Raw genomic sequence first — 25,000 nt, forward strand, 5'->3', positions numbered from 1 at the left:
ACAAACAAGTTTGAGAAAATCTGGCTGTGTGACCATTTCTAGTCTCCTCCTTGTTGTCACACTGGATTTACGTTATTAAAGGATATGGGCACTGTTTTTACAGTCCAGCTTAGGTGATTGGTTGCATCACATCTATTTTCTTGTTAGTTAAAAATCCATCAGTTATACTATAGAACATGTGATCAGGCCTATACTAGCAACTATAGGCCAGTACGCTTAATGTATATTGGAGGTAAATTAATGCCAGTAGTTGTTTAAGGAATGGTTAAGTAAAACCTTTCAAAAACTGGTGTGTTAGTGAACAGTCAACATGAGTTTCGACTGAGGAGATTGCGCTTCAACAACACTGGATAAGGGATTTTACTTACTGGACTTGGGTGTTTCTTATGGATTTTGGCTCACAGATCACAAAAATTACCTTTCAATTTTCCTATCACGTACTATTTTATTGCAGTTGCCTATTTTTACGATTTACTTCCATTACTACATCTTGAACATCTGCGGTGATCTAAAAGTAGTGGCACTGCTACTAGTAATGCAGCTCAGCTATACCAAGTGCTATGAATGGGACAGCCATGCTAAAGATCAAGGCTTCTCCTTGAATATGTGGTTCTGGTGCAGAAAAGTGTGGAATACTTGTTCACCCAACAATTATATTTTTGAGTTCTCTTCATATAAATCTAAGACTGATGCAAAATTGTGTGAAAGTGATAAACATGCAAGATGAAGGATTTGATATTTGAGGTGGATGATCCCAAAAATAACCAATGCCAAGAATAAGGAAATCATTTTTGTTGGTCTGCTAGTGGGGCTGGAGGAAGCCCCATGGAAGGCATTCAGGGATGTTAAGAATTTGCATTTGTGCAATGGCTGCTTGAAGTTTGCGATTCATAGACATCACCAGGTGCTGAGGATCTTCTCTGGTGATGTTCTGCCAAGCCTACAATGCAACCATCTTCAGCTCCTGCTTGTTTAAGGATCTTGTCCCCATACATTTTGCATTCAGTATATGGAAGGCCTGCTCAGTTGGATTTAAATTTGTTGACTGGCTTGGTTATTCAAGAATTTTCCATAGCATTATGGGTAGATAATTTATCTTGTTGTAGGATGAAGCGCTGTCCAGTGAGTTTTAGACACTTACTGGAACTTGAACAGATGTTTCTATACACCTCAGTTTATTATGCGACTGCCATCAGCAGGTCCATCAGAAGTGTGCCATACATGCTCAAGTTATAACAACCCCAGCAACATGTTTAACAGATGAGGTGGTCTGTTTTAGATCTTGGGCAGTTCCTTTTGGTCTCCTCTCTTTGCTCCTGTCATCACTTTGATCAGGTTCATCTTTGTCTTGTCTGTCCACAAGATGGTTTTCCAGAATTCTGCAGGCTCTTTGTTGTATTTCACAAACTGTAATCTGGCCATCCCGTTTTTGTGGTTAACTAGCGGTTAGCATCTTGAAACGTGGCCTCGGCATTTCTGAGTCGTTTGTGGATAGATGTTTCTGACACATCCACATCTTTCCTCCTGAAGACTGTTTGTGATCTGTGGGAGAGGCATTTGGGGCGTTTTCTTAACCAGAGTGAGGATTCTTCTGTCATCAGCAGTGGCCTACCAGTCCCTTTGCGATTACTGAGCTCGCCAGTGTGTTCTTTCACTGTGATATTCCAGACAGTTGATTTAGGTCTTCCTAAGGTTTTAATGATGTCTCTGATGGTTTTATTCTTGTTTTGTTGGACTCATTATGGCTTCTTTGACTTACATTGATGGTGTGACAAAAATGTCTGTAAATCCCCTTAAATGAAAGTCCGCAACTTTAATCACATCTGAATTGTTTGATGTGTTTCTTGACAAGTTTTTATTCTTGTTTTTCAGCCTCATGATGGCTTCTTTAACTTTCACTGGCACAGCTCTTGTCCTAATGTTTAGTAATGGCAAGTAGTCTGTAAGTAGAGTAGAAGGAAGCCAAACTATCTTATGCCTGCACTAATGAAGCAATGAAATGCATCTGAATAATTTGATTTTGATTTGACTTTTTTGATTAGATACACTGTATTTAATCCCCGAGGGGAAATTGTCTTTTTATGTGACCTTTTTGGGGGTCAAAGCACAGGGACAGCCATTGTACAGCACCCCTGGAGAAATTTTCTGCCCAGCAGAGGTGAATCTCTTCTGACTCTTAACAGGATATGAATGGGCAGCCTTGCAGATACCATTGCAGTTCCTTATCCTGTGATGCCAACTGTTCCACACATTATGGTGCCCTGAAATGGGAGGACCATGTATAACAATTGTCATTTCTACATGGTGTGACCGAAATGTCTGCAAATACCCAGAAATTAAGTCTGCACTGTGCACTTTAATCACAATCTCTGAATTATTTGGTTTATAATTTTAAACCGTGGAGCAGAGCAGTAAATAGAGCAAAAATATGTCTTTGTCCCAAACATTAAGGAGAGCACTGATGAACAAGCACATCAATCACTAGAAATGACTTAACCTCAATTTATCAATTATTAACTCTTTAACTAATTTTTTAAACATGTATGAGTGTCATAGGCTGATTGGATGTTCTAGTACAGTATGCATAGATGTGACTAAGTGTGGCCTGTAGATAGATAGATACTTTATTAATCCGAAGGGGAAATTCACATACTCCAGAAGCAGCATACATAAAGAACAATATTAAATTAAAGAGTGATAAAAATGCAGATATAACAGATAATAACTTTGTATAATGTTAACGTTTACCCCCCCGGGTGGAAGTGAAGAATCGTATAGTGTGGGGGGGACGAACGATCTTCTCAGTCTGTCAGTGGAGCAGGACGGTAACAGCAGTCTGTCGCCGAAGCTGCTCCTCTGTCTGGAGATGATCCTGTTCAGTGGATGCAGTGGATTCTCCATGATTGACAGGAGCCTGCTTAGTGTCCGTCGCTCTGCCACTGATGTCAATCTGTCCAGCTCTGTGCCTACAATAGAGCCTGCCTTCCTCACCAGTTTGTCCAGGCGTGAGGCGTCCTTCTTCTTTATGCTGCCTCCCCAGCACAACACAGCGTAGAAGAGGGCGTGCGCCACAACCGTCTGATAGAACATCTGCAGCATCTCATTGCAGATGTTGAAGGATGCCAGTCTTCTAAGGAAGTATAGTCGGCTCTGTACTCTCTTGCATAGAGCATCAGTATTGGCAGTCCAGTCCAAAATATCATCCAGCTGCACTACCAGGTATTTATAGGTCTATACCCTCTGCACACAGTCTCCTCTGATGATCATGGGGTCCATGAGGGGCCTGGGCCTCCTAAAATCCACCGCCAGCTCCTTGGTTTTGCTGGTGTTCAGTTGTAGGTGGTTTGAGTCGCACCTGTGTTGCTGACCACAATGTCAGACCTGCAGTTCCCGAGACGCACATACTGAGGTCTGTCTGTAAGATAGTCCACGATCCATGCCACCAGGTATGAATGTACTCCCATCTCTGTCAGCTTGTCCCTAAGGAGCAGAGGTTGGATGGTGTTGAAGGTGCTAGAGATGTCCAAAAACATAATTCTTACAGCACCATTGCCTCTGTCCAAGTGGGAGAATATTCTCCGCTCCCACCTTCTCCTGATATGCGAACTGCAGAGGGTCGAGGGCATGGCCTCAGGTGGTGAAACAGCAGTCGCTCCATGATCTTCATCACATGTGACGTCATGGTGACAGGCTGGAATTCATTAAGCTCACTAGGACGTGATACCTATGGGACTGGGGTGATGCAAGATGTTTTCCAAAGCCCCTGGACTCTCCCCTGTTCCAGGCTCAGGTAGAAGATACACTGTAGAGGACTCCCCAGCTCCAGCGTACAGGCCTTCAGCAGTTGTGGCGATACTCCATCTGGGCCCACTGCTTTGCTGGCACGAAGTTTCCTCAGCTCTCTGCTCACCTGGGCTGCTGTAATTGTGGGTGGGTTGGGTTGGGATGTCTCTCCTATGCTGGTATCAGCAGAAGGATGGGTGGAGAATGCAGCACTCCAGGGTGAGAGTGGGTTAGGGTGATCAAACCTGTTAAAGAAGCTGTAGTTCCACTTCCTAAATTGGGATAGGCTTTCTGAAAACAAATGTCTTCAAACAGCACATTTTTATATTCCCTTTCTTAACAAAAGCTAGCTAATGGTTTGTGTGATCGTAAGCTGAATTACTCCAACACCAAACTTACATGCAAGTTTCTAATGTATTCCTCCTTTAAGTAGCTCACTCTTCAGTATGCTGCTGTCATTGCGAGCAAGTCCTTGATGCCACTCAGAAGGGGTCTGTCTACTAGGTGCTGTAGCTATTTGCGCATGTTGAATGTTTCCTGGATATGATCCGGAATGTGCTGGGCTGGGGTGTCCCGCCCCATCGATTTGCTTAAGTTGTTTGCTCATCTCTTGCATTGCATGGTTGGGCGGATTGCACTCTTGTTCATTTAATCCTGTCCTGCAGTTCAACAGCAGGCCTGATACTCCAGCATGGAGAAGGGCCTTAAGGTCTCAAGTATACAGTATGTATACTGTATGTTCTTCCCACTAGTCAGCAGTGGTTTAAACAAAAAGAAAAATTTACAATGAACACTCCATGCCTATTATTTATTTGTACTTTGGCCCGTGTTATCATCTTCTATGTGTTAATCTCACATTCTCTGCTCATTATTTCTACAGTAGAGTATTTCTTGAAATGCCCCACCTCACTCTTTGCCCACTTACCTTCTTTCCTCACCTTAATGTGTCAGACTGACGCCCACACGGGGTGCTGGTACATTTTGCTTGTATCGTGCGTGATCACAGTGGTGGTACACGTAGACGTGCCCCTCCCATTTGTCTCTGCATGCTGAACAGGTGTGTCCAAGCTAATGTTTCACATCCGCAGGTCGGTGCCTATCTTGGAACTGCCTTCCCTTGTGTAGTTGTAGCTCACACCCTCTTTTGAACTCTGGTATTTGGTACTCGTGTTTTAGAGGTGTGTCTGTTCAACATAAACCGAGCACACAGGTAACGTCAGGGCAGTGCACTAGCTGCTGGGCACATTCGGTGAATTTCCTTCATCACAGGCTGGGAGAGTGACTCACTGTACAGAACAGGCCTCTGGGAGTTTCCATGGCAACACCAAGAGACAGGAAAAGCCTGTCCACCTGCTCTGCTGAGGCCGGCGATGCTGACGTGTGTCGCCAGACTCCTCTGCTTGTTTGAGACGTCATCATACTTCCTTGAGCAAGGCCGGGAGCTTCTGTGCTACATGCAGTAGGTCAGCTATCTCTCAGTGCCCAGAACCTGCAAGGGCCCACATGTGTCCACGTGCGCTTGAAATAAACTGGGCTTGCCAAGCTACACGAACCACGTCAGCAGACGCAGAAGCGAGTGTCTTGGGTCTGGGTCTCGGACCGGGTCAGTATACACTGGGTTGAGTTTTGTAGACTGGCATCTGTCCATTTATTTTTAATGAAGTTTTTCAGTTACAACACCTGTCTGTCAGCAGCACTACATGTTAAGGATGCACCTCTAAGCGTCATATTAAGTTATTCAGACCTGTGGGCCTGTTAATGTATAATTGATGAGGGTTTTTAGAAAGTGTCAGACCAGTAAGTGCATGCAGTATTATATTGTAATATATAATGTATATATGTAAACCGAGTGCAGTCACATTCTTAAATCGTTTTTTTTTATTTCAGAAGCTTTCTTTTCACTCCTTTCTAAACAACTGTCTGGAGTCTGCCTGCTGCACACCAGACTGAGGACTGCACAATGTCAGGTACGCAATTAACAACATTGGGATGTCATTAGGCCCTCATCCTTTGAAATGGTTAAGCTGGCATCTTTTTCAGAAAACTGTTTTTGGGGTCACAGCTTCTGTAAAAGTGTGGCACGCCATAATAATGAGGCCAAGGACCTTGAACATGTTTCTTTTCACAGGAAGCTACACTCCAAGGCCTGGTGGGCCCTTCTCTGCCCTGACACCCAGCATGTGGCCACAAGATTTACTTGCCAGATACTGCCAGGTGACTGTATTCTTCTCTTCAGATTCGACTTCTGAAAATCATACATAAGTTAATTTCCTTCCTCTATTTTTTTTGTTTTTTTGTATATTATAGAAGGAAGAATCTGATGAGCCTGAAATCCAGTATGATGAGTTTGGATTCAGAATTGATCAAGAAGGTAACTTGAAGTTTTTTTATAGCTGTCGACTTTATAGAAGAATATCATGCCGACGATGAATACATGATTGAGTGAATGTAGGATTTGGGCCCTACTGTCATATAGGCTGTGGATTTTTAAAGTAAAGGATTCACATGGGTGCAAATAGGGTTTTTTTGAGCCAAAAGTAAACTGTATTTCTTCCATCCATTCCATTATCCAACCCGCTACATCCTAAGTACAGGGCCACGTGGGTCCAGTGGAGCCAATCCCAGCCAACACAGGGCGCATGGCAGGAAACAAACCCCAGGCCAGCCCAACGCAGGGCACACACACACCAAGCACAATGTAGAATCACCAATGCACCTAACCTGCATGTCTTTGGTCTGTGGTAGGAAACCCAGGCAGACACGGGGAGAACATGCAAACTCCATGCACGGAGGACCCGGGAATCGAACCCGGGTCTCCTAACTGCGAGGCAGCAGCGCTACCCACTGCGCCACTGTCTTTCTTGAGCTTATTATTATTCAGGGACCAGTGGCTATCCGGGCAGCATCAGGCACATTACCAGCACATCACAGGATTGTACACACTCAAACCTGTATTCTGATGGTTAGGTGAATAATACTTTTTTGTTCTATGGGGTAAATTTAGCATTTCTCTGACGCTCAAGAAATATTTTAACAATAAACAACAATAACAGCTCTACTCAAATATACACAAGAATTACAAAAAAGGAAAAAACATCTGACTTGACTAAAGATGAGAGAGCAAAACAATTTGAACTAAACATATTTAAACCACCACAAAGCCAAAAATGCCCACTGATGTTAATCAGTGCATTAAGAGGCGTCTTTTTTTCATACTAAGTTATTTGTTGGCTCTTGCTATTTCTGGCAGCATCCATATATACAACTGCTGCGTGACTGAAGAGAAACCAGCGTACTCCAAAAAAGGGTGTGGGCACCATCCGGGATACCCCGGTTACTAAAAGAAACAGAAAAGACTGTTCTGTGCCCCAAATCAAGAACAAAGAGATGCATGATTTGCCTTAATGGTAGAGGCTAACTGGGAGCTGTGTTCTCGGTAAGCGTCTAGGTAATGTTTGACACTGCCTTCTGGGAATGGCTCCTTTTTGTACTGATGGAACTGGAAGGGACAGAGCCTTCTTGGAATTTTGAGATGTGGTTAAGTATTGGCTTGTTGCTGGAGGACAAGGAGAAGATACTATGGGAGTCTGTCCTCACCATCTCGTTCCAGGGTAGAACTGCTTACCTTGCCTGAGCCTGGAAGATAATTCCCAGACACCCATGCATGACCCATACCATTAACAGCCTTCTTGAACAGAGAAATGTTGGCGTAATTGCAAATGTCGATGCATCACCTAGCTCTGCAAGCTGATAGAATTTGAGGTTTTGCACAGTCTTGGTCAAATAGTGGGAGAGAGGCTGGGATAAATCTAAGAAGAACATTAGGCCTCAAAATTACATTATGTAAATAATGTTTGAAATAGCAGGCTGTTTTTTTTTGTGGCAGGGAAGGAATTAGTAACGAATATTCCCAGATAGTTAAAAAATGTATATTGAGACAAGGATGTTGATAAGAGCACAATTAGATGATGGGCTTCTTTAATTGCAGGCCTTGAGAAAGGCCAAGCAAAGCTCACTATAAAGCCTTGTTCTGTCCGGCCAACAAGAGAAGTCACTCAGTACGATGCTTCAGTGCGCTCATTAGTTCATTCACAAGAACTGTACAGGTGATGGTCATAAAATTAGAATATCATGACAAAGTTGATTTATTTCAGTAATTCCATTCAAAAAGTGAAACTTGTATATTAGATTCATTCATTACACACAGACTGATGTATTTCAAATGTTTATTTCTTTTAATTTTGATGATTTTAACTGACAACTAATGAAAGTCCCAAATTCAGTATCTCGGAAAATTAGAATATTGTGAAAAGGTTCAATATTGAAGACACCTGGTGCCACACTCTAATCAGCTAATTAGCTCAAAACACCTGCAAAAGCCTTTAAATGGTCTCTCAGTCTAGTTCTGTAGGCTACACAATCATGGGGAAGACTGCTGACTTGACAGTTGTCCAAAAGACGACCATTGACACCTTGCACAAGGAGGGCAAGACACAAAAGGTCATTGCTAAAGAGGCTGGCTGTTCACAGAGCTCTGTGTCCAAGCACATTAATAGAGAGGCGAAGGGAAGGACAAGATGTGGTAGAAAAAGTGTACAAGCAATAGGGATAACCGCACCCTGGAGAGGATTGTGAAACAAAACCCATTCAAAACTGTGGGGGAGATTCACAAAGAGTGGACTGCAGCTGGAGTCAGTGCTTCAAGAACCACCAGGCACAGACGTATGCAAGACATGGGTTTCAGCTGTCGCATTCCTTGTGTCAAGCCACTCTTGAACAAGAGACAGCGTCAGAAGCGTCTCGACTGGACTGCTGCTGAGTGGTCCAAAGTTATGTTCTCTGATGAAAGTAAATTTTGCATTTCCTTTGGAAATCAAGGTCCCAGAGTCTGGAGGAAGAGAGAGAGGCACAGAATCCACGTTGCTTGAGGTCCAGTGTAAAGTTTCCACAGTCAGTGATGGTTTGGGGTGCCATGTCATCTGCTGGTGTTGGTCCATTGTGTTTTCTGAGGTCCAAGGTCAACGCAGCCGTCTACCAGGAAGTTTTAGAGCACTTCATGCTTCCTGCTGCTGACAAACTTTATGGAGATGCAGATTTCATTTTCCAACAGGACCTGGCACCTGCACACAGTGCCAAAGCTACCAGTACCTGGTTTAAGGACCATGGTATCCCTGTTCTTGATTGGCCAGCAAACTCGCCTGACCTTAACCCCATAGAAAATCTATGGGGTATTGTGAAGAGGAAGATGCAATATGCCAGACCCAACAATTCAGAAGAGCTGAAGGCCACTATCAGAGCAACATGGGCTCTCATAACACCTGAGCAGTGCCACAGACTGATCGACTCCATGCCATGCCACATTGCTGCAGTAATCCAGGCCAAAGGAGCCCCAACTAAATATTGAGTGCTGTACATGCTCATACTTTTCATGTTCATACCTTTCAGTTGGCCAACATTTCTAAAAATCCTTTTTTTGCATTGGTCTTAATTGATATTCTAATTTTCCGAGATACTGAATTTGGGACTTTCATTAGTTGTCAGTTATAATCATCAAAATTAAAAGAAATAAACATTTGAAATACATCAGTCTGTGTGTAATGAATGAATCTAATATACAAGTTTCACTTTTTGAATGGAATTACTGAAATAAATCAACTTTGTCATGATATTCCAATTTTATGACCAGCACCTGTAGAATTACATTACATGTTGATATCCAAGGAATTATTTAAATGTTAGGATATTCCAAACAGTGGGCATGTTACGTTCCACGAAGCCTAACCATCAATCATAAAGCCGTGTGAAAAACAGTGTGTTTGGATTTCTTGTCCTGCCACAGGGCTTGAGTTTAAAATCTTGCTGTCTTGGATCATCGCAGCCAGTGAAGCATGGTTTCATCACTTTTGATCTGGAGGTTATAAGACAGTCAGTGGAATGGCGTTATTGACCTTTCCTGAAGAAAATGTTTCAGGATACACTTTTCAGCAGGGAAAGTCATGGTCACGGTTTTTTGGGGATGTAGAAAGGGAGATTTTGGTAGACATTAAGCCTTGTTGTCAAATGGTCAACTTAGATCTGAAAAGTCAAACTCTGTAGAAGAGTGTGAGCTCACAAAAAAGTTACAGTAATCCTTCTGCAACACAGTAACTCAAGTTATAATAATTATTGGCAATATAAACAGAAATCAATTGGAAAAAGTTCCTTTCAACAGTACCTGACAGTATTAAATTTGATGGTAAATAATGCATCCATCTGTTTTCTAGAACACCTTATTTTAATTAAGGATCATCGGGGCAATTCAGAGGGATACTACAAAACAGACTACGCTGAATGGGGTGCCAGGTCATTGCTGGACTAAGACACAATACAAAAACAGACTTATTTATCAATCAGAATAGCTGCTGTTACAGAGTAGGGTTCATAAGGAACTCTGCGTATTGTACATTATGGTAACTTGAATAGAACACTGGATTTCTTTATTGTTTTGCTTTCTAGATGAGGCTGAACCCAATCACAGTAAGCTCCTGGGAGAGCCATTAACAGAAGATCCCCAACTTCGGCTAAGATGGCAGGCCCATCTAGAGTTTACTCACAACCACGATGTTGGCGACTTGACCTGGGACAAGATTGACGTGACTCTGCCTCGCTCTGAAAAGCTGCGCAACTTGGTGCTGTCTGGTGTGCCGCACAGCATGCGACCTCAGGTGAGAGTCAGTTGGGTGAGGAAAGGTAGAAGGTTTTTGTGTTTATCCTCCAAACTGAATTGTCCTTCCAGTTTTGTAGTCATGGTTTGTTTATTTCCTCCTCATTCTTATTTGGTCCCTAGTTATGGATGCGCTTGTCTGGTGCTTTGCAGAAGAAACGAAGCTCTGAGATGCCTTACAGGGAAATTGTTAAAAACAGCTCCAATGATGAAACCCCCTCAGCTAAACAGGTAAGAAGAATGTTGTTGTGATACCGAGCAAGTTTGATCGGCTTGCTTATGCATAGTGTACTGTATGTCAAACACTGAGTCAGTGGGCTAAAAATACCAATCCTAATCAGCCTATTCAAAGTGTACAATATGTATTTTATCAACGTGGCTGCCTTTCAACAGATAACAGTACAGTCTGGTGACTCGCAGTAAAAGCCACAGATTGTTTGTTTGTCTCAGTCAGTCTCACTTCAAGCTTGAACACTTTGTTAAAACTTAACACTGCAACAAATTAATAACGGGAATGAAACACTTAGTGGCGTAATTCAGAAAATTTACAGTCCCCTGCTAAAGAGTTTTTTTTATCCTTTATAAGTTTCTGTATATTCATGGATTTCAGATGATATACATTTTATTCTAAGATTTTATTTATTTATTTTTATTAACTAGGGGGCTCTGCCCCCTGCTCTCTTTGCTCGCCCTGCCTCGGGTTTGGTTTACCGGATATACAATTTAATAAAATTATTATTTTTCATGAGAATTGTTACATATGCATTATTTTCAGTTTTACTTTAAAACTTTTGTAAAAACAATATTTGTCCTTTATTTCCTGCCCTGGGCATGGTTAAATGTCTTTCTCGCGGGACGTATAACGCTGCTCGCATTGTGAATGGGTTTGCTGAACACACGCTAAGGAGCTGGCTTGCTGCAGCTGCTGCTGGCGAGCTGCGTGTTCTGCTTGTCACTTGTCGTCGTTTTAAGAGCTGGGAGCACATGAAGTGTGTCTGCCAAAAGCACTCCAACAACTGTTAGGTTAGATGTCCATGAACTTGTTTTAAATTGTAAGTAGGGCGTGGGGTACAAAAGTCACCGTCTCACAGGTTTTGCTTCCTAAGGTTGTAATGTCTAGTCTTGCGTGTCATCCAAGTGTCTCTCCGAGATGATTCTGGTCTCGATCGCTTCCCTCAACCCCCCTGGATGCACTGTACACTCCTGCCACTTTGCATCTCTCCTGGTAAGGAGATGCGGACGGATCAGCTGCTGCTGCCGAGCTATGTGATCTGCATGTCGTGCTGCGTGTCGACCATTTAAAAGCCTGTACAGCAGCTGTCCTTCTGTCTCTCTGCCCTGTCTCGTGACGTCATATTGTCTTTCGAGAAGATCACGTCTCGTCTCCCTGCCAGGATTTTTTTTTTTTTTATATAACTGAGAGATTTGTTTGGGTAGCATTGAATATATTTTTCCCATCTGTTCCATAGTCTATGAATATAGCATTAAATTCCATATGGTATGTCTTGCTTATTGGTAAGGATTTCATTACAACAAGTAAATTTATTAAAAGTTTATATAATATACAACTAGTAATTACAATTTGCATTCTGCAAGCTCTTATTTTTCTCATACAGTAGATAATGGCGCATGTAGGAACAGAGAAATGTATAGAATAGCAGTAATGTATGTTTGAATTAAATTTTTAAACACTAAGCTAAGTAATTGTGCAGTTTTACACGTAAACTAATAAGGAACAATGCAGATAGAAATGGGGACAGTTTAGGTCTTTCAAGGGATTTTGGAATGTAATTAGTTTAAATTATTGTGGTTGTCTTTTATTTAAATGTTTTATGACATCAATCTGCAAAAGGTTCAGTGTATATGTTTTTTTTTTTAATTTTTTTTATATATACCGTATATACCGCGTATAAGTCTGGTCTTGAAACCCGAAAAATCGATCATAAAATCAGACCCCAACTTATATGCCCGTTCAAAAATGCGAGACTAAATTATTATTATTATTATTAATTTATTTATTTTTTTACATCATCTTGCCTCCTCCAGTCTCGCATCAGTTTCTCAAACGTATCGAATTTTGTTGCAGCAGCGCATGTGTTTCTTTCGCTACTTCAGCGACGTTTAATTTAAAACCAACTCCATATTTTCTTCTGATTGAACACTCCATCGTAGATCAGGTATGCTCTTACGATAAAGGTGTATGAGGGTGTCAGATACAAAAAACACAAATCTGTGCAAAGTTTGTTTCGGAAAAGTTTGGGTATTACCGTGTGGTCACGTAGGCACAATAGAGAGAGAGAGAGAGAGGTTAGGAGCACAAGCTGATACAGCGCATTGCCACACCCACATTGGAAAAAAAAGCCAGTGTGCACTGTGGTTACTTTCCCAGGTGGGCGTTAGCATATCATAATCACTTGGTCCAATAGTGTGAGTTTTCCGCATTCGACTTATATGACCAACATTATAAAATACTAGAATTTATACTGTGAAATTAAGTTCTGACTTATCCGCGGGAGAACTCCTCTGCAAGTATATACGGTATGTGTACTGTGTAAATCAATTTTTGGTCTTTGATTTTTCAGGGCATAGTGTGTATCTCCTTTCATCCTCCATTGCCCAACTTATTTGAAAGTCTGTATAGTACTTAGAAAATCCATACAGGTTGCCTAACCAGTTCTAAAATGCACTTTGAAATGTGTACATGCATATCTAAATACACGCACCTCAACAAATAAAACTGAATTCTGTTCCTTATTCTGAGGAAACACTCCATTAGCATTCTGCATTTTGTCTCCGTTGCCCAATCTAATGTTATTAGAGTATTTTTTATTAGTATTTATCTCTGATTCAGATGTGTACCTACAAGCATTTCTATGGGTGTGACATGTAAAGGCAACACATTTTAAGCAGTGGCTCTGCTTGACTGGTGAAGTGACCGTGACATACTTTTTTAGTAAATTACAAATAGAGAATGCAAACCAGGGCTACAGCACTAATATCCATTCTTCTTTACAGATTGAGAAGGATCTCTTGCGCACCATGCCCACAAATGCCTGCTTTTCAAATATGAATAGTATTGGGGTGCCACGTCTTCGAAGAATATTAAGAGGCCTGGCCTGGCTATACCCTGACATTGGTTATTGTCAGGGTACTGGGATGGTGAGGATGCCTTTTATGTAGATTTATTTTGTTTCCTACATGTGAGAAAGTATCCAGCCTGAAAATGATTTCTATTCATGTTCCTTGCATTTTGTTGTAATCGTATCACCAAATTATCTGCTTTGTTGGCCATATTTTTCTAGTGCTAGTGGTATGTATGTATGTATATATGTATTTATATGTTATGTGATGTGATGTGATGGCACAGGTCAGGTTGGTGGTATGTCTACCTTACAGCTCAAGTCCAGTCACTGTCATGTGTGTATGTCAAATTAGGGTTAGGGTTAGGGTTACAACTTGTTTTTATTTTTCTAAGAGCACTATAGTTATTGTTCCACGTCTTAAAGTTGTGTAGATTTGGTTGCTCACAATTCCTTCGAGTGTGAATATGAATGGGCCGCTGAGTTAGAATGGCACCCTGCCCAGGGCTCGTTCCTGTTTTACACCTCATGCTGCCAATGTAGGCTCAGGCCTTCTGAATTTCTGCATTGTAGTAAGTGGGTTTGACAGTGTTATGTCACCTGTCCCTCTCTCTGTGTGTGTATGTGTATAAATGTGTGTGAGTACATCCTGCACAGAAATCACGTGGAAAATAGAGTGGATTCAGAAAGTACTCGGGCACTATCTGCACACTTTATTGTGTTGAAGATTTAATTCTAAATGGAAAACTTTGCCGTTTTTGCCCTGACAAGGAAAAAGCACTAACGTTATGCTTTAGTAATTGGCTTAATGACTAGTTTTCTTGGTTACTATACTAAACATTTTAAAAGGTTCTGCGTAACCGTGAAATTAGTATTAAGTAATATTCAGACTTGTGCAGAGGATCTGTGATTTAAAATGTCATCTTCTACACCATGGCATCATTTACTTCTAGGTGGTTGCAAGTCTTCTGCTCTTCATGGAAGAGGAGGACGCTTTCTGGATGATGAGTGCTTTAATCGAGGACCTTGTTCCTGCCTCATACTTCAGCACCACTTTGCTTGGAGTACAAACTGATCAAAGGGTCCTTCGTCAGCTCATTGTGCAGTACCTTCCCAGTCTGGATAAACTTCTACAGGAACATGATATTGGTAAGTAAAGCAAGGATCTTCAGTAAACTAGTAAAGACTGTAAAGAAATAGGCATTGTTATCATTATCCCATCGTGTTCATCACCGGTATTTTCATTCTGCTTTTCCTGGTGAAACTGAGCTACATGTCTAAGCCTCCAAACCTTGAGTTACTTTATCTGTCCCATCTTTGGGAATGAAAAGACACTCCCAAGACAATCAGGAGACACAGTCCTTCCAGTTTGTTCTTGGTCTCTCACTCATACTTCTCACAGTGGCCCTTGTCAGATGCAGACATCCATGGCACATCCTAACTGCATGACCAAGCCACCTTAGGTGACTCCTCTCATTTTTTAGAAACAACAGTTCTACTCTGAGGCCCTCCTCCAATGATAACATTTTCACACTGAACCTCATTTCAGCTGCTTGTACTTGCAATTGTATTTTTTCTTTCACTGCCACAAGCTTGTGAACCAGAGATAAGAATAGAGATGTAGAGTTATCAGTAAATTTACAGCTTTGTCCGTGGTCTTCTAATCCAGTTCACCAACACGATCTGGTACAACATTTGTAAAACTGCTGCCAGTGCACTAGTTTGTTGGTTGATCTCCCTATCACCTCTACTCTCAGTCGGGAATTCAATACAAAAGAGCTTAACTCTTCCAATTGAGTGCAGCTGCTCATGCCTCATCTTTGAGACAGTTTTTTTTATTATTATTACTATTTTTGTTTTTAATTCACATCCTAACCACATTACTCTACAAGGACCATCCCAAAACACAGCCAAGATCTTGGTCTGAAGTCAAGGGGATAAAAAGACCACATCACCTACAAAAAGTAGACATGCAAGCCTTAGGCCGACAGATAACTAGGTACTATCGAACTTTGTGACCAAATCAATAGAATTGTATTACTTTCCTGATCAAACAGTTTTAGGTTTCTCAAGAGCTGGTAAATTTAATGTTCACCAAAGCTTTATCTTTAAATCTGCCATGACGTCCCATTTTTATTTTGCTTTCTCTCCTCTCCACGTTTCAGAATTGTCCCTAATCACACTCCACTGGTTCCTGACTGCCTTTGCCAGCGTTGTCCACATTAAACTTCTGCTACGCATCTGGGACTTGTTCTTTTACAACGGCTCCGTGGTTTTGTTTCAGATCACCTTGGGAATGCTGAAGATGAAGGTACCCTCGATGTTTTCCAGTTTATCTTGGTAGAACAGATGGCCTGTTCAGTCTTGAATTTGTAGCAATTTATGTATGATAATTTGACGTCTCCATAATAAAGCCTCTCCTGATCTGAGACATGAACCCTTTTGAATGACGGGAACAGTATAGTGGGATCTTTATTTGATGATACGTTTGCTCATCATTAACTAAGATATATTTACTGTATAACGGTACTCTGCTGTTTTTATGTAATATAAAATATAAGATTATGCTGGAGTTTAGAGCTTAAAGGTAGCTGATAGATTCTATAAAAAATTTTGTAACAAAATGTGATAGGTACTGTACAGGAGGTGTTTGCATTTATTTGCTTAGCAGACACTTTTATCCAAAGTGACCCACAAAAGAGGTCAACATAATCATTAAACATTAGGGAACTGTTCAAGAATAAGTGTGATGGGACAAGGGTACAAAATTGATCATGAAAAGTGAAAAAAAACATGCAAGCAAGTTACACCAACAACTAATATCAGATATAAATTCAAACAAAAGTCTTCATTTGCTTCTTAAACACTTTGAGGGAGTCAGAACTTTGAATAGAGGATGGAAACTTATAAGAGGGACGTTCAAAACATTTCTTCACTTTTTTTTTTTACTCTATTTAATTAGAATTTCAAAAACAAATGGCATCACTTTTCTACATAGTCACCTTCCTTTGTGATGCAGTTTTCCCAGTCACATGACCCTCTCAGACATGACCAATTACTACTCTTCTCACCTTCACCGTTTCCAACGAAAATATTAAAGTGCGGAAACTTTTTGAACGTTCCTTGTACCACCAGCTAGAAGCTACACATAAAAAGAGACTGAATTGAAATTTGGTGCCACACAGGGGTGGCATCATAAGATGCCATTCATTAGCAGACCTGAGTGGGCGAGAAGGAGCATAGGACCTCACCAGTATCTCCATATGAGTGCTAATCCACTGACGATTCTGTTGGTAAGCGTCAAGGATTTGAATTTAATACATGCAGCTACATGGAGCCAATGTAGTGATTTGAAAAGGAGTGACATGTGCCCACCTTGGCTGTGTGAACATCAAATGTGGCACATATTTTAAATCCTCTCCTGCAGTTTGGTAGCACATGCTGGTAATCTTGCCTATGGAGAGCTGCAGTAGTTCAGATGTTACAAAACCAAAGACATGAGTAAAAGTTGTGCTCCATACTCCGTCTTACATGGCCTGATCTTGTGAGTGTTTATATAGAATGAATCTACAAGAACGAGAGACAGTTGCAACATGCTCAGTGAAGGAGAGCTGGTCATTGATCATGGCCCAAAGTTTGCATACTGATTTGGGGAGTGTTAGCGGTAGTGAGCTGAGGTGAACAGAGATGCGGAGCTGAATAGAAGTATGAGCTGGGATAACGAGAAAGTCCGTCTTTGCCAGGTTGAGCTAGAGATTGTGATCCTTCATACAGGTTTCAATATCAGTCAGCTGCAAAGATTTTAGATGACACCATGTGGTTCCCACCATCTGGAGGGAATGATTGATACAGCTGTGCATCATTGGCATAGCATTGATATGAGAAACCATGGGACTGGGTGATGGGACCTAATGAGAAGGTATATAGAGAAGAGATGACTAGATACTGATCCTTGAGGATGACCCCCATGCTTGCATTGCAACTTTGACTTCTCTCCTAGCCAGGACACGTGGTAGAATCTGCCAAAGAGGACTCAAACCACCTGAGGGCAGTCCCAGTGGTGGCAAGGGGGATTTGATGGGTGACTGTGTCGAAGTTGGGAGATCTAGAAAAATTAGGATAGATGACATGTTGGTAGCTCTGGTGAGCCATAATGTGTAAACAAAATATGTTTTCTTTCTTCTAGGAGGAGGAGTTGGTTCAATCGGAAAACTCTGCTTCTATTTTCAACACACTCTCAGACCTGCCTTGCCAGCTGGATGATCCTAATCAGCTGCTGGGAGAAGCAATGCGAGTAGCAGGATCTCTAAATGAGACGATAATAGAAACACAAAGGCGCAAACACCTTGCCTACATCATTGCTGAGCAGGCGCAATTGACCAATCATCAAACAGCTGGTAACCAAACTGCCAATCTATCTAAGGTGAGCCACATCATAAATGTATAGCTGAAAAGTAATGAGCAAGTGTTAATCATTACTTAAAGTTTTATATTCTGAACATATTTTTAGTTCTGTTTAGTAAAATGAAAGACAAGATGATGTGCATTACAATTTTTTGAGCATTTGAAGTACAATAAATACAGCCGACTGCCTTTATTTCTCAGATTGTGCGGAGGCAGAGTCAGCGTCGAAGATCCACCATCAGTTCCCTGTTGTTTGGGGATGAAGACGCAGAGGCATTGAAGGCAAAGAACATTAAGCAAACTGAGCTGGTGGCAGACCTCCGAGAGAGCATTGTCCAGGTGGCTAAACATTTCCACTGCTTGGATCCTCGCAACTTTACATTGGTACGAATTCCAGTTTTTTATTTTAAAATGAGGGAAGGAAATGGAAGTCTCTCTTATCTCATGTCATAAGCTTTTAAACATTTAGTTTAAATTTGGGAAATTTTAAGTGTTACTTTCTTCTAGTTCAACATCTTGACTTTAGTTAATTTATTTTCTTGTTAAGAATACAAAATAATATATCCCATGACTTCCAAGTTTGTTTTAACTGTGTAATTTATCTTTGTTGTTTAATTTGATTTGTTGATTCTGTTCATAGGCACTAAATAAATAATCAAACTTGAGTTCTTTCTATAAAATTTGTGTATGGCCTATCTGGGACAATAGTACAATTATAAACAGAAACTTTCAAAGGCACTAAATTGCTTGGTAGTTCTAAGAAAGACAATGAACCTGAAAACAGACGACATGTTGTTGGTATTTGATCAGATTGCCATTGAAGAAGTGGGCTGATGTGACAATCTAGGACAAAAAACTTGAGTTAGATAGATAGATAGATAGATACTTTATTAATCCCAAGGGGAAATTCACATAATCCAGCAGCAGTATACTGATACAAAGAAACAATATTAAATTAAATAGTAATAAAAATGAAAAGAATTAAAATAAAATTAATGTTCGCATTTACTCCCCCGGGTGGAATTGAAGAGTCGCATAGTGTGGGGGAGGAACGATCTCTTTAGTCTATCAGTGGAGCAGGACGGTGACAAAAGTCTGTCACTGAAGCTACTCCTCTGTCTGGAGATGACACTGTTAAGTGGATGCAGTGGATTCTTCATGATTGACAGGAGTTTGCTTAATGCCCGTCGCTCTGCCACAGATGTTAAACTGTCCAACTTTAATCCTACAATAGAGCCTGCCTTCTTAACAAGTTTGTCCAGGCGTGAGGCGTCTTTCATCTTTATGCTGCCACCCCAGCACACCACCGCGTAGAAGAGGGCACTTGCCACAACCGTCTGGTAGAACATCTGCAGCATCTTACTGCAGATGTTGAAGGATGCCAACCTTCTCAGAAAGTATAGTCTGCTCTGGCCTTTCTTACATAGAATATCAGTATTGGCAGTCCAGTCCAATTTGTCATCCAGCTGCACTCCCAGATATTTATAGGTATGCACCCTCTGCACACAGTCACCTCCGATGATCACAGGGTCCATGAGGGCCTGGGCCTCCTAAAATCCACCACCAGCTCCTTGGTCTTGCTGGTGTTAAGGTGTAAGTGGTTTGAGTCGCACCATTTAACAAAGTCTTTGATTAACTTTCTGTACTCCTCCTCCTGCCCACTCCTGATGCAGCCCACAATAGCAGTGTCATCAGCGAACTTTTGCACGTGGCAGGACTCCGAGTCATATTGGAAGTCTGATGTATATAGACTGAACAGGACCGGAGAAAGTACAGTCCCCTGCGGCGCCCCTGTATTGCTGAACACAATGTCAGACCTGCAGTTCCCAAGACGCACATATTGAGGTCTGTCTGTAAGATAGTCCACAATCCATGCCACAAGGTGTGAATCTACTCCCATCTCAGTCAGCTTATCCCTAAGGAGCAGAGGTTGGATGGTGTTGAAGTTTACTGCGATTGCACAGCCAGTACCTTTTAAAAGACGTATATATTGTGGTGCAGTGAGAAGAAAGGCAGTTCAGACAATTTCTCATTTGCTATTTAAAATTAAAAAACGGCTGCGTGATTAGTGATTTTTTAGATAGCTTGAACTAATCTCCAACTGATGGCTGCTTGTTCTTCTGCCCCTTCTCAGTTTCACATTGGGAATGATCTGTTAAGATTAGTTGAGTCTGGTTTCTTCTGGAATAATTTTTCAACTTCCAGTGTAGAATTGGGATCAATTCAGTGTAGAATTGGGATTGACGCATTAATGTAATGTATCTAATACTTGGAATAGCTATTCACCTAATTGAGTGAGGAAAATTATAATTCTTAATGGAAATATTTTACTAAAGTTTCAGATCATCTAATAAAGGGACTCTAAATCTTAAGGAGTTATAGAGAAGAAGTAGAAACCAACATTTGGTTTTCCTCCTCCTCCAAGCACACATCTGTTTCAGCTAATTTTATTTCCATCCCAACTTTTTATGTAGGAGCTAACACCAGATTATTCAATGGAAAGCCACCAGAAGGATCATGATAACTTTGTTGTGGTCTCGCGGAATCGCCGCCGGAGAGCCAAGGCATTGCTGGACTTTGAAAGGCATGATGACGATGAGTTAGGTTTTCGAAAAAATGATATCATCACGGTGAGCATCCAGAATTCTTGCTGCGTGAATATGTGGTGGCTGCTCTGTACTCTTCTTACTTGAAATTGACGTTTCTTTTTCAGATTATCTCGCAAAAGGATGAGCATTGCTGGGTTGGAGAACTTAATGGGCTAAGAGGTGAGAAGTATGATACTGTTTTCTGAAAATGTGTAAAAATAGATTTATCTGCATATCCTAATGCTCAATCCTTAAAACCTATAAATAGAATAATGAAAAGAAAAATTATAAAAATCAGCTTATACTTTTTAAAAAAAAAAAAAAACAACAAAAAAAACAATAAAAAGTCATATTTTGACCACCGGGAGCAAAAGGAAGCACCCCAGACATAACCGCACAGACACAAGTTCTGGTATAAATAAAAGGTTTATTTATACAAAACACCTTGAACAAAAGCTTTAAACGAGGCATAAACCAACCACAACACAATTCTTCTCTTCTGTTTCTCTCCTTCATTCCTTCCAGGCGAGCTTTGTCCTCTTTCACCTGACTCTCACTCGCCCAGATGAGGTTAAGAGGTCTCTTTTATTTTAGATCAGGGAGTACTTCCTGTGCTAGGACACAGCCTAATGGAAGCACCTCTGGGTCCAATGGAAGCCCCATAAAGTATGGATGATTATTCCTGGCAGCTCCCCATGGTGGCTCCCACGAAACCAAACAGTTCTGCCCCACAGGACTACAGATCCCAGCATCCTCTACTGGTGTCCGTGTGAAAATCCTGACCCCAGGGATGCTGTCATCTAGTGTATCGGAGGAACAGATAGTCTTGAAAGGTTTTCTCCCCTTGTTCTTCCATCACAGTGGCCTCCTGGCTGGGTATTGTTCTTCAGCCTAACCCTGCTGGGACGCCAACATGCCCACTTCTACGCTGGTTTCTTCTGCCATCCTTCTGGCTAAGGCAGGGAACATCTTGCCACTCTGTGCCCATTGCCACCTGGGCCTTCCAGCCAGGTAAGGGAGGGGAGTCCTCCAGTCCTTGCATGCCATCCATTGAAAAAAAAAAAAATGTATCTATCTATATATCTAAAGTATATTTATCTATATCTATAACTATCAAAATAATTATAAATTGCTGACATATACTCTTCCATATTATATACTTGAACAAGCAGGCTCATGTACAGTTAGTGCAATACTTTGTTTAATGCAGTATGACCACTAAACCATGTTAGGTTGATATTAGTCTCATGGGGCCATACGTCATTCTTGGGACGAGAACACATGTCTGGGGTTAGCTTGATAAACACTGTGCTGTGAATAGCAGAAATCCACTTCTGAAAAAGCTCTACTTTTCTAAAAACTCTTCCCTGATTTCCTCCAGTCCATGCACTTTAAACAGCCGGGGTTGTAATGTTCTGTTTATTCTCACGTATTTGACAAATACCTGAAATACCTATGGTAAGATGAGGAGAGAGAAAATGAAACTGAACAAAAGACGACACTGAGAGAAAATAGGAAGGTAAAATTGCTGTTAACGATTTAAGAGGACTATAACACAAGTCAACTGAGGCTTAATGATTATATATCTTGCAGTCATTCTGATTATTGCAACACTACATGGCATTACAACAGCAAATAGATTTTGGAAAAACATTGTGCTATATACACTCACCTAAAGGATTATTAGGAACACCATACTAATCCGGTGTTTGACCCCCTTTCGCCTTCAGAACTGCCTTAATTCTACGTGGCATTGATTCAACAAGGTGCTGAAAGCATTCTTTAGAAATGTTGGCCCATATTGATAGGATAGCATCTTGCAGTTGATGGAGATTTGTGGGATGCACATCCAGGGCACAAAGCTCCCGTTCCACCACATCCCAAAGATGCTCTATTGGGTTGAGATCTGGTGACTGTGGGGGCCATTTTAGTACAGTGAACTCATTGTCATGTTCAAGAAACCAATTTGAAATGATTCGAGCTTTGTGACATGGTGCATTATCCTGCTGGAAGTAGCCATCAGAGGATGGGTACATGGTGGTCATGAAGAGATGGACATGGTCAGAAACAATGCTCAGGTAGCCCGTGGCATTTAAACGATGCCCAATTGGCACTAAGGGGCCTAAAGTGTGCCAAGAAAACATCCCCACACCATTACACCACCACCACCAGCCTGCACAGTGGTAACAAGGCATGATGGATCCATGTTCTCATTCTGTTTACACCAAATTCTGACTCTACCATTTGAATGTCTCAACAGAAATCGAGACTCATCAGACCAGGCAACATTTTCCCAGTCTTCAACTGTCCAATTTTGGCGAGCTCGTGCAAATTGTAGCCTCTTTTTCCTATTTGTAGTGGAGATGAGTGGTACCCGTGGGGTCTTCTGCTGTTGTAGCCCATCCGTCTCAAGGTTGTGCGTGTTGTGGCTTCACAAATGCTTTGCTGCATACCTCGGTTGTAACGAGTGGTTATTTCAGTCAAAGTTGCTCTTCTATCAGCTTGAATCAGTCGGCCCATTCTCCTCTGACATCTAGCATCAACAAGGCATTTTCGCCCACAGGACTGCCGCATACTGGATGTTTTTCCCTTTTCACACCATTCTTTGTAAACCCTACAAATGGTTGTGCGTGAAAATCCCAGTAACTGAGCAGATTATGAAATACTCAGACCGGCCCGTCTGGCACCAACAACCATGCCACGCTCCAAATTGCTTAAATCACCTTTCTTTCCCATTCTGACATTCAGTTTGGAGTTCAGGAGATTGTCTTGACCAGGACCACACCCCTAAATGCATTGAAGCCACTGCCATGTGATTGGTTGATTAGATAATTGCATTAATGAGAAATTGAACAGGTGTTCCTAATAATCCTTTAGTGGAGTGTATATACTATGTGTAAAATGCTGTGCTCTATATATACTAAGTGTTAAAACTGCAGCTATATTTTGGTATGGCATGTTTGGCATTTTCAATTAAAAACAGTAATCTAAAGGTGTTTTCACATCTAGTTCGTTTGGCACAGTTTTATCAAACTTTGGTGTGATTTCCCTGAAAGTCCAGTTCATTTAGGTAGATGTGAACACGCCAATTACACTCAGGTGTAGACTTAAACAACCGGACCGAAACTGTTTGGAAAGGGAGGTTTTGATGCGGTACTAAGCAAACCCTGGAGCGATTTACATTAGGTATGTATATTATCTGACAAAGGGCTGATCTAACCACATAAAATATTGTGCATTATGGATGAAATTTTTCCCACTGTCATAGTCGCGCTACGTGTCTGTTGTCAGTAAATAGTATAATGAGTCTATAAGAGGTAACAGGCAGCATTAAAAACAATAAAAAAGGCAAAAAATAAACGTGCACATAGGTATGAATGTAACACAAAACCACTTAATAATAATACATTTTATTTATTTGTAGGTGCCTTTCTAAACACTCAAGGACACCGAACAATAGACAAAACACAGATTATAAGCAAAAGTAAAATACAGAAGTTAAAATCAGACAGAGCAATTGTAATCAAAGAGAAAAAGCCGTCTTAAACAAATGAGTTTTAAGTTTAGATTTGAAAAGTGAAAATGATTCAATATTTCTAAGCTCAGATGGTAGCGAGTTCCAGAGATTGGGAGCAGAGCAACTGAATGTTCTGCTCCTCATAGTGGTAAGATGGACGAAGGGGACAGTCAAGTGGATGGAGGAAGAGGATCTGAAGGTGCGGAAGGGAATGGCAACATGGAGGAGGTCGGACAGATATGGAGGAGCAAGGTTGTGGAGAGCCTTAAAAGTTAGTAGGAGAATTTTTAATTGACACTGAACTGGAAGCCAATGAAGCTGCTGCAAGACGGGAGTGATATGGTGAACAGAGCGGGTTCTAGTAATGATGCGGGCAGCTGAATTCTGGCCCAGTTGAAGCTTATAAAGAGATTTGAGAGAAAGACCAAAGAAAAGGGAATTGCAATAATCCAGACGAGAAGTGACAAGGCTATGAACGAGGATAGCAGTGGTGTGGGGAGTGACGGAGGGGCGAATACGATTAATGTTACGCAGGTGGAAATATGCAGACCGGGAGATGTTATTGATGTGGGACTGAAAGGATAAAGTACTGTCAAGGATGACACCCAGACTCTTAACCTGTGAGGAAGGGGAGACAGAGGAATTAACAGTAACAAATGAAAAACTATCAGTTTTGGATAATGTTGATTTTGTATCAATGAGGAGAACCTCAGTTTTGCCACTATTTAATTTAAGAAAGTTTGAAGAAAACCAGGATTTGATTTCTGCTATGCAATCATTAAGTGAGGAGGGTGGAAAGGAAACCGTAGGTTTGCTAGTGAGATAGAGCTGGATGTCATCAGCATAATGGTGGAAGCCAATGTTATATTTGTAAAAGATATTGCACGTGCACAATTACCAGTCCATCAGACTAAGCGCAGCGTCT

At 41.3% G+C, this 25,000-nt stretch overlaps 1 protein-coding gene across 2 annotated transcripts; it reads left to right on the top strand.

Moving 5' to 3' along the window:
- Positions 1 to 5,177: 5,177 nt before the first annotated feature.
- On the top strand, positions 5,178 to 20,845 carry sgsm3 (small G protein signaling modulator 3). 2 transcript variants are annotated; one of them, XM_039743499.1, is made up of 13 exons: positions 5,178 to 5,386; positions 5,671 to 5,750; positions 5,912 to 5,997; positions 6,091 to 6,154; positions 10,279 to 10,487; positions 10,610 to 10,717; positions 13,502 to 13,645; positions 14,520 to 14,715; positions 15,732 to 15,877; positions 17,753 to 17,989; positions 18,172 to 18,354; positions 20,445 to 20,600; positions 20,684 to 20,843. In XM_039743499.1, the coding sequence occupies exons 2-13, from the start codon at positions 5,744 to 5,746 to the stop codon at positions 20,762 to 20,764; spliced, it is 1,617 nt and encodes a 538-aa protein (XP_039599433.1). In that variant the 5' UTR covers positions 5,178 to 5,386; positions 5,671 to 5,743; the 3' UTR covers positions 20,765 to 20,843. The 2 variants fall into 2 exon arrangements, with proteins under 2 accessions (XP_039599433.1, XP_039599434.1); XM_039743500.1 differs by lacking the exon at positions 5,178 to 5,386 and having other exon boundaries at positions 5,729 to 5,750; positions 20,684 to 20,845.
- The last annotated feature ends 4,155 nt before the right edge of the window (positions 20,846 to 25,000 follow it).

This window comes from Polypterus senegalus, unplaced genomic scaffold (genome assembly GCF_016835505.1).
Source record: "Polypterus senegalus isolate Bchr_013 unplaced genomic scaffold, ASM1683550v1 scaffold_1909, whole genome shotgun sequence".
NCBI classification, from domain to species: Eukaryota; Metazoa; Chordata; class Cladistia; order Polypteriformes; family Polypteridae; genus Polypterus; species Polypterus senegalus.

Coding starts and splice junctions, on each gene's coding strand:
- sgsm3 (XM_039743499.1), top strand. Junction 6,155..10,278: donor ATTCAGAATTGATCAAGAAG/GTAACTTGAAGT, acceptor TTTGCTTTCTAG/ATGAGGCTGAACCCAATCAC. Junction 13,646..14,519: donor ATTGTCAGGGTACTGGGATG/GTGAGGATGCCT, acceptor ATTTACTTCTAG/GTGGTTGCAAGTCTTCTGCT.